The sequence below is a fragment of the Hyperolius riggenbachi genome, chromosome 3, assembly GCF_040937935.1.
Source record: "Hyperolius riggenbachi isolate aHypRig1 chromosome 3, aHypRig1.pri, whole genome shotgun sequence".
Classification (NCBI taxonomy): Eukaryota; Metazoa; Chordata; class Amphibia; order Anura; family Hyperoliidae; genus Hyperolius; species Hyperolius riggenbachi.
This window is the reverse complement of record NC_090648.1, coordinates 268,050,321-268,060,439: the sequence shown is the minus strand read 5'-3', so window position 1 is coordinate 268,060,439 and position 10,119 is coordinate 268,050,321. Positions and strand designations below refer to the sequence as shown.

The 10,119-nt window shown below is 43.2% G+C and overlaps 1 protein-coding gene across 1 annotated transcript in view; it reads right to left on the bottom strand.

Annotated features, from left to right (window-relative positions):
- Nucleotides 1-10,119, bottom strand: part of TRMU (tRNA mitochondrial 2-thiouridylase) — a 58,943-nt gene continuing 48,824 nt past the window's right edge. Inside the window, exons 8-11 of the mRNA XM_068272692.1 lie at nucleotides 6,828-6,928; nucleotides 6,175-6,319; nucleotides 1,318-1,400; nucleotides 1-277 (exon numbers count right to left, since the gene is read on the bottom strand). Coding sequence (XP_068128793.1) covers nucleotides 116-277; nucleotides 1,318-1,400; nucleotides 6,175-6,319; nucleotides 6,828-6,928 — 491 coding nt within the window. The 3' untranslated portion in view covers nucleotides 1-115. The remainder of the gene's footprint in view (nucleotides 278-1,317; nucleotides 1,401-6,174; nucleotides 6,320-6,827; nucleotides 6,929-10,119) is intronic.

Sequence of the window (10,119 nt, the reverse complement as noted above, 5' to 3'; positions counted from 1 at the left end):
TCTGTCAGAACTTGTCCTTTAATTAAGCAAGAGATAGTGGAAGCTTTTGTTCTGACATAATTTGCTGGCTTAGATTTCACTGAACTCTTCCAATGAGCTAGGAATATTGCAGCAGTCAGGATGGGGGCTCCAGATCTTTAACAGTCTCTGTTGACGCATTTGCCGCTGCCACAGATTTCATTCTCTCTCGGCCCTGTTGTAAGGTGTACAATGAAGGTCCCAGTCTCAGAATCTTCCCACTTCCAAGGCATTCCTCTCCTTTGTAGAATACCGCAAACTGGCACATAAGCAACAAAAACAAAAGTTAAGAAAAAACGATGGTAGGGTAATCAAATGTAATTGTTTGAAAAACTTAAAGATGTCTTAAGGATACAAGTTACAATAAAAAGTCTACAAAATACACAAAGGCTGGAAAATGTCTGGCATGTATACTGTTTCAACCTATAAAGCTAATTCTCCAGAGTACAAACGCTGTGAGTACAGAGAAGGAAAGACTTCTCATGTAAAAGGCTGCACCAATTCCACTAGAAACTACTGTGACTGCTGCCCCTATTCTGCATCTATACATCATAAAATACGACTACTCTATACAGCTAATAACCCATACAAGAAGATGGGAAGTTCTCTAGACCATTTGTACACCACAAAAACTACAGATTTACTTGAGTGACTTTTTAAAATCATTTCTTTGTTAGAGTCACTGTCCATATCAAATGTCTAGTAGAGGAAACATATTGTGTAGTATGTAGCTGGCTTATCTCTGAGTCAGAGAGAACAGAGGCGCTATTCGTGCTACTGAGGAGCTACTGTTTGTCCCCTATCTTATTGCCTGATGAAGCGGGCTGTGCCTGCGAAACGCGTTGCATCTTTTGGGGTACCAATAATACATTTATTTGTTTAATTCAGACAGTATTTTGAGTCTGCTTTCCGGAGGTAAGTCCACCACTGCCTCCCAGCAAATTTTAAATTTTTTATTACCTTTTATCCTGCTGGCGCCTCTGTTCTCTTACGATAATACTGTGTCCACCCCTGGTGGAGGGGTGACCTACCTCTACTTTCCTGATCTACAGAGAGCGACATCTTAATCCTGAGTGAGGACAGGTCTAATCTCCTCACCTGCATCTACAGTGGCTACCTAAGAGGTAACCCATGTTTGTGAGTATATTCATCTCACACTTACATTTATCCACGGTTTCCAATACATACTACACTATATTGGGCTCTCGGTGTTTCTTATTTATGGCTTATCTCTGAGAGCTGCCTCCATGAATAGGTCTGCTCATCTACAAGCTGTCATTGACGTTTGTCTTTACTCACCTGTCCTGGTGTCAAGGCTCTTATTGGCATTGCTAGTGTAACCCAAACTGTGCCATCTTGGTTTAGTGTCAACACACATGGTACTGAAACACAGGGGAAAGTCTGTTACTAAACTGCAAGAAAACATTTTTCATTTGTAGCCTTTATTTTATATGATTTATTCATTTTAAATGATCATTAGTAAGAACTAGCAACTAATCAGCAAGGTTCTGCCATTTACACTGTGTAGGGAGGTGAACGTGCCAGGCTGGCATTGCTCGCTGCCAATGCTGCACTACTTGACAACAAAAAGCAGGAAACCACTGAAGGCAAGTATTTATTTATACTTCTATTCATGTAAAAAAAATTAATAAATTATATATTTCCCTAACTAAAATATTTTACCTCCACTTCTGACCCCCATAGTGAACAACATAATACCATTGATCAATGGATACGTGGCAAAGGGGAGGAAAGTCAGCCAGGTTTTATACTCATGCATAGTACCTGTTAGGTCTAAGATCCATTGCCATGAACAATCCTACAATACCTTCTTTACCTTCTCAGGACATTGGGCCATATTTATCAAAGTATTACCGACAGTTCTTCTTAAACAGTTCTAACCAGCAGTGGTAACTGTTCTGCATGATAATAAGAAACGTATTAAATCCTAGATCAGTGCTGTCCAACTTCGCGGGCACGGAGGGACGTTTTTTTTTCCAAACCACATGGTGGAGGGCCGGCCGGCAGCAGCACGAGGGAGAACGAGAGGGGGCTGTTAACATTTCAGCAGCGGCAGCATGAGGGAAAGGGGTATAAAAAAAAAAAAGTCCTCTCCGCTCTGGGGACTCGGGGGGGCTTTGTAGCCAGCCACTGCATGGAGCAGGCAGCAGCGGGGCCGCAGCAGTGAACAGCACTGTCCTAGATAATAGCAGCAGTTTGGTGTGGATTTCTAGAACAGCACTACAGTTAACCACTTGAGGAACACAGTGGTAAACCCCCTAAAGACCAGGCACATTTTCAATAAAATGGCCACTGCAGCTTTAAGGCCAAGCTGCAGGGCCGCACAACACAGCACATGAGTGATTCCCCCCCCCCTTTTTTTCCACCAACAGACCTCTCTGTTGGTGGGGTCTGATCGCCCCCAAGTTGTTTATTTTTTAAATAAATATTTACATCTTTATTTTCTTATTACTTTTCCTATGTATTTATATATATATATATATATATATATATATATATATATATATATATATATATATATATATATATTTTCAAATCCCTCCCTCCCCCCAGCCGGCCAATCACGGCGATCGGCTGTCATAGGCTTCTGCCTATGAGAGCCGATCGCTCTCTTGTCCCCCAGGGGGACAACCATGTCACACGGCTGTCCCCAGTACAGCGCTGCTGCTGATCGCAGCGCTGTACTTGTAAATACACTGCGGTTTTCCCGTCTTTACAGTCTCCCGAGCGGCAATGGCCGTTCGGAGACTGAAGGCGGGGCGGAGCTCCGCCCCCCCCGAGCAGGAGATGCGCACGCAGCCTGTGCGCGATTTCCTGCAAAACAGAGCCCCAGGACTTTACGCCAATTGGCGTTAGGCAGTCCTGGGGCTGCCGCCGTGGCCATGCCCATCGGAGTTAACTGGTCGGCAAGAAGTTAAAGGATACCTGAGGTGAGAGGGATATGGAGGCTGCCATATTTATATCCTTGTAAACAATGCATGTAGCCAGGCAGCCCTGTTGATCTTCTGGCGTAAGTAGTGTCTGAGTCAAAAGCCTGGAACAAGCATATGGCTAATCCAGTAAAACCTGAGTCAGCTGAGTCAGTGTACCTGATCTGTTGCATGCTTGTTCAGGGTCTATGGCTAAAAGTATTGGAGGCAGAGGATCAGGAGGACTGCCAGGCAACTGGTATTGCTTAAAAGGAAAAAAAAAGTATGGCAGCCTCCATATCTCTCTCACCTTGTGTTCCCTTTAGAAAAGTGCAAATTCATTCCTAAACTGCCACAGATTAAAAAGTGTGTAATAGCAGTTCTACAGATAGTGCAGCAGTGCAGGCTAAGCATGTTTTGTGAAGTGCCCCCTCTCCCTCCCCCCTGCTGCCAGGTGTCCCGTGAAGCTGTTCTGTGCTTAACCCTTCCAGTGCTGGGCATTGATGAAATACAGTAGATGTATTGGTTACCTCAACAACAGCAATTTCCCTCATACTGCACTGTCTGAAAGACCTCCTAACTACTCCTATTCATAACAGTTTAAAGGGAACCAGAGAGGAATGGTAATAAAAAATAGAACAAGCTTTTATACATACCTGGGGCTTCTTCCAGCCCCATAAGCCTGGATCGCTCCCACGCCGCCATCCTCCGCTTCCTGTATCGGCAGTACCGGGTCCCGTCACTTCCGGCGGACGCGGCCAATTGTCCGCATCACAGGGGCTCCCTCCATACCCGTACGCATGAGGCTGCGCAGTAGGCAGCCTCATGCGTACGTATAAGGAGGGAGCCCCGTGTGATGCGGACAATTGGCCGCGTCTGCCGGCCGACTGGCTGACTCGCGTCAATGACGGGACCCGGTACCGGCGGATCCAGGCAGCAGAGGACGGCGGCGTGGGAGCGATCCGTGCGTATGGGGCTGGAGGAAGCCCCAGGTATGTATACAAGCCTTCCCCCAACGTCTTTGGTTCCCTTTAAGAAGGAAACTGCACTATTTGGTGATTTCTTAAGATGTCTGAGACAGTTCTGCACGGATTTCTAAAAACCTACCACTATTTTGTCTCATAAACTCTTGATAAATGTCACCCATTGCAAATACACTACTGGGAATAAAAGCCTCAAACATTATTTCTGAGCTATGTAACAAAATCTGTTAGTCAGTGCATTTCCCAGGAACATACAGCAACAGCATAATGATCAAGTGTCCCAAGAATGTATATAGCAAAACATTTATACATGTGTCCACAAACAAGCTAATGGCAGACACCTTGCATATACATTCAACTGCTCCATCAATAGGTTCACGGATCTATTTATGTACAGAAAACTAGAGCAAAAAGGGGCACCTGGCCATAGCAGGCAATCAGGTTTTAGTTGTCTGATGAAACCAGTCAGAATCCTTGTTTCATTTAACATCAATACCTGATATGACCTGGTTGGTTGTTGTAGGAAAATGCTCGATCTTTGTTCAAGCTCTTTGAAAACCCTTTGATAAACCAGCTCTTCAGAGAACAATCTCTTAAAATGATTAAATTACTGAGCTAATTGGATATCTTCCACATGTAACTTTTGCACAGATTATAGGAGTGGTCAGGTGGCTGAAGAACCAACCAGATCACCCCTAAATAGAGTATGAAAGTAGCTCATTGTAGTTTAAAAGAGCGTGTGGTGGCTAACGCTGAAATTAGCTCCTTTTAACATTTTACAGCCTCAATGAGTTGTATCTTGTCAATGGTTGCCAATGACAGGTACAGGCTTGAAGAGTTCCATCTAATCAAAGGATTAATAGGGATATGTTCACTTTTTGACTGACGTGGATTAACAATACTTCACTTTTTCCTAAAGGGTAATTATGCCAGTGGAAGGGCCTTTTTTAGCAAGTGAGAGTGTATATACAATTCTGTCATCCTCTAGTATAGGACATGTCATTTTCCTAGCAAGTTAAGGAAGAAACATTTCAATCTCCCTTCATGTGGTAGTTGAGAGCTTCACACATAGCATTTTTTTTTTTTAAACTGTTTTACATTTTTTATTTAACCTATTTTGGTTCCTGGACGTAGAAACTACGTCCAGGAACCATGCGCGCTACCGCGTGCTCCCGCGGCCGATCGCGCATGTGCACGCGCATTCCCGGCCGCGGATTCGGTAGCCACGGAATCAATGTATTGAGCTATGGTGCCCAACGGATTCCTCTCCCCCTCTGAAAAAGCGACAGCTTCTCTCGGAAGCTGTGCTTTTTCTGGCCGTTGCCTCCCCCCTGCGTCACTCTAAGCGTGTGTTACGCTTAGAGTGACGTCATGTAAACAAACTCATGGCCGCCATCTTGTGGCCAAAAAGTAAAACTACAACTAAAAGTAAAAAAAAATTTAAACACCACATTATAAAACTATAGTTTACATCCCACCCTCCCAAAAATACCCAAATAAAATGTTTAATATAAAAAAAACAAAAAACATTACAATAAAAAAACAAACAAACATGTAAATATTTACCTAAGGGTCTAAACTTTTTAAATATCAATGTAAAGATGAAATATTTCTATATATTTTTTATTTTAAACTTGTAAATAGTGATAGATGCAAAACGGAAAAAATGCACCTTTATTTCCAAATAAAATATTGTCGCCATACATTGTGATAGGGACATAATTTTAACGGTGTAATAACCGGGACAAATGGGCAAATACAATACGTGAGTTTTAATTATGGAGGCATGTATTATTTTAAAACTATAATGGCTGAAAACTGAGAAATAATGATTTTTTCCATTTTTTTCTTATTCTTCCTGTAAAAATGCATTTACAGTAAAGTGGCTCTTAGCAAAATGTACACCCCAAAGAAAGCTTAATTGGTGGCGGAAAAAACAAGATATAGATCAGTTCATTGTGATAAGTAGTGATAAAGTTATAGGCTAATGAATGGGAGGTGAACATTTCTCAAGTGAAAACGCCGGAACGCGAATGCGTTAATTCACTCTTTTTTGCCATAACAGATTAAATTAACAACCTTCTTGAAAAGCAAACATATATTTCAGGTTTGACAAACACTGCTGTATTCTACTTGCAGATTTCTTCATTTTGGGCAGAGAATTCATATTATACATGAATGTACCAAGCTGTCATTCTGTCTTTTCCCTGCTAATAAAGTTCACATACAAAACTAGCACTCACTTAGCTCCATCTGGTGCTGAAACCTGAAATAACATTCCATCATTTTGTCAGCCACCAACTCTCCCGGAGGGTCTTCAGAAATCCAGTGTACACGATCAGTTCGCAGGAGGTCTCTGTACAAAGCAGGGTGATCTGTATTGGGAGCCTAAATAAAATTAAAGCAACATTACTTTCAGGGCTTAAAGGAAACCAGAGATCTAAAAAAAACAAAAAATTTATACGGCGGCGTGGGAGCGATCCGTGCGCACGGGGCTGGAGGAAGCCTCAGGTAAAACTTTTTTCTTTGGGGGGGGTGTCTCTCTGGTACACTTGAAGCCAAACATTTTTGGTTGGCCTTGATAAATGCATAAATGTACTAAAATTCAAATAATACTGAGAAGATAAAATATTTTTTAAATGTCTTCAAGTCAACAGTAGGAAGTCAGATGTGTGGTTACTGAATAGGGATGGACAATGAGATTCAAATAATGCATTGATACAGGATTATGCAAATTTAGCATGCAAATGTATGCAGCTTGAAAAGGAACCTATAGAATCCTGGCAAGGAGGGATTGAGCTACACCACTCAGATGTAGCATACTGGAAATCTGTTTTCAGACTGTACATTACAGGCTAGTAAATTTCACAACAACAAATGCGAAGTCCTTACTTACCACAAACACATCTCCTGTACTCACGTCTTTATCCACAACATACCAGCGGTCACACAGACCACCGATTCTTGCTCTTTGTCCCAGCGTGAACAAAAACCATCCTGAAAATAGGTTAAAAGATACATTAACAACCCAGAAAAACTACTGATAGACACTGTATTACAATTAATGCATATAATAAAACAGGTTTGAAATTATGACTGCTGCAATCAAAAAATACCTCACCATAGCATTTAGAATCCTGTGTTGCATTTTTGCACTTTTTTTTTTTGCATGTTTGAACCATCTCAGTTAAAGGACCACTATTGCAAGTCATTTCATTTTCAATTACCTCACAGTAGATATATCAAGTATACAGAAGCCTTACGGTGTCTTTTTTACATTTTTTGTCATGGCCCTTTTATTTACCATATATTACTGTAGCCTGTGTCCGTCAGTCCCTGAAGTAACGCTGACTTTTGTAACTAAAAAGTAGTCTCTGGCACACTTGAAGCCAAACATTTTTGGTTGGCCTTGATGAATGCATAAATGTACTAAAATTTAAATACTAGTGAGAAGATAAAATATTTTTTAAATGTGGTCAAGTCGGTAGTAACCTAGGAAGTCAGATGTGTGGTTACGGAATAGGGAAGGTCAATGAGATTCAAATAATGCATTGATACAGGACTATGAAAATTCTGCAAATGCTGCATTACAAAGCAGGTCATTACTCCATGAATGGAGAGGAGCACCACACCGGCTCATTATAAAGCAACTTATTACTCGCACCTCATCACTGGCAGCCCCACGGCAATTGGATGGAGAGCGAGAGCGGCTCATTGCGCTGACAGCTGCCTCCCTCAATGCCTGCGGGATGCCTCAGTGCGGTTGTCCTTCTGGGGTAACAGCTGATTATGGGGGAAGACGGGCAACAGGTGAGCCCGCATTGTACAGTTTTAGCAGTTAGATAGGGAAGGGCTAAACCAACTGTTTGTTTTTTTCAATACCTGACAAGGCTCCCCCTGCTATTACTTTTTAGTTACAAAAGTCCGTCAGCGTTACTTCAGGGACTGATGGACACAGGCTACAGTGATATGTGGTAAATAAAAGGGCTATGGAAAAAAAAAAAAAAAAAGACACAGTAAGGCTTCTGTATACTTGATATATCTATATCTACTGTGAGGTAATTGAAAATGAAATGATTTGCGATAGTGGTCCTTTAACGTTGAAAAGACAATAATAATGTTAAGATCTTGTTCCCTTCAAAAGAGCTAAGATGGATGCACATGCTTCATGAGACTGAAGGAAGAGAAGGATTCTTTTACATTTCTAAGTCTGACAACAAGCACAGTGCTGTAGGCAATAATTCTGTCAGGAGGCTGCATAGCACAAAAAATTCTTCAGCGAATTAAGTCATTTCTTGGGATCAGGTTTTCTATTTTAGTTTCACTGTATATAATAATCCCTAAATATTATTGAAGGCCAAAGTCCAAACAAGTAAGGAAGATATAGGCCATGAACGGTTATCCTTGTCAGGACTGCAGTGTGTGTACGTGTGTCTATGTATATATGTAGCTCTGAGAAGTTAGTACTGTGGGTAGTGAAAGTGGAGGATCCATTAGAATTGAAGGTCAGAGGATAAAGACAGGAGATAAGCTGGTAAAAAGGAGAGAGAAAAGGCTGGTGGGTGCTGAGAAGTACAAGTGGCCATCAATAGCACTCAGTAAACATATGTGTGAGATTTTATGGCAATGTAAGCAATCCTTGGAGTGGGAGTAGCAGAATGATGAGATTTCCTGCTGTAGTTATAGCAGCTCCTCATCATCAGCTTCTACTAAGGCCCCGTTCACACTTGCGTTTTTGGGAAAAACGGACCGGATGTCCGGTGTGGACCGTTTGCATACGTTTTCAATCAGGTATGAATACGGCTGCGATCCGGATCCATTTTTTTAAAGAGATATACACACTATATAAATTCCTGGGGTCTGGGAGGTCAGCAGAAGGTGCACATGTAGAATCAGGTCCTCCGCTGTGTAGGGCCTCACCTCCACGTCCGACATATACTGCCAAACAGCTTCAGCACAAAGTCACTGCTGCTCCACTCCAGAAATGCTGTGCCCATGTGTCCCCATCCAAAATGGCCGCTAGAAAACGCATAGGAAGTGGGGTAGAACGTCCGGATTTTATAGCCAGTGTGTTCCGTGCTTTCCGTTTCACATTGGTTTCTATTGCCAGACAGTGCAGTCAGGCTCCGGTCTGGGTGCGTCGGCCAGATGATCCGGACCTTAAAAATAGCGCATGTTGGAAAAGTGTCCGGAGTCCGGATCCGGCTCAGGTCCGTACGGAACGGACGCGTGTGTACGGTCGCATAGACTTTGCATTGCTATGCCGAATGTCCGTTCCGTTTGTACAGTATACGGTCCAGATCTGGCCCATCGAATCTGGACAGCGAACGCCAATGTGAACCGGGCCTTAAGGATACAAAGTAGACAGAAAATGCAAGCAGCACAATGTGAGGGAATGTGTGAGAGAGCAGAGTAACATTAGCAATGAGCAAATCTGTTCTAGTAAACCAGGACATTGTGTGCATTAACCTCCCTGGCGGTAAGCCCGAGCTCAGCTCGGGCTATGCCACGCAGGAGGATTTCTCAGGCTCTGTTGGGGCGATTCGCCCCATTCAAAGTGCTGTGCGCGCAGCCAGCACTTTGCTAGCCGCGCGCACAACTCGATCGCCGCCGCTCTGCGGCGATCGCCCGCACGCAGCGGCGGAAGAGGCCCCCCCCGCCAGAGCCCTGCGCTGCCTGGACCAATGAGTTCCGGGCAGCGCTATTCCAGGCAGCGCTATGGGCTGGATCGAGTGCGCCTGACGTCAGCTGACATCCATGATGTCATTCCGATCGTCGCCATGGCGACAGGAGAAGCCAAACAGGGGAACGCGTTATATACGCGCTCCCCTGTTTGCTATTGATGCCGGCGACGATCGCACTAGAGGGCCGCATGCGCCCTCTAGTGGTGTTTCATGTAGCTACCACTCTGGTAGCTTTATATGAAACAAAAAAAAAATAAAAAAAAAAAAAGGATGTTTGCCCATTTGGCAAAATAAATTAACCGCCAGGGAGGTTAAGTCCCATTAAATGACACCTGAGCTTGGAGGGATATGGAGGGGGTCATACGCATTTCCTTTTAAACAATATCAGTTGCCTTTGTAAGTAGAACAGAGGCGCCAGCAGGATAAAAATTCATAAAATTTTTAAAAAAGCTTGGAGGAAGTGGTGGGCTTGCCTCCCAAAAGCAGACAAGACGTCCTGTTATT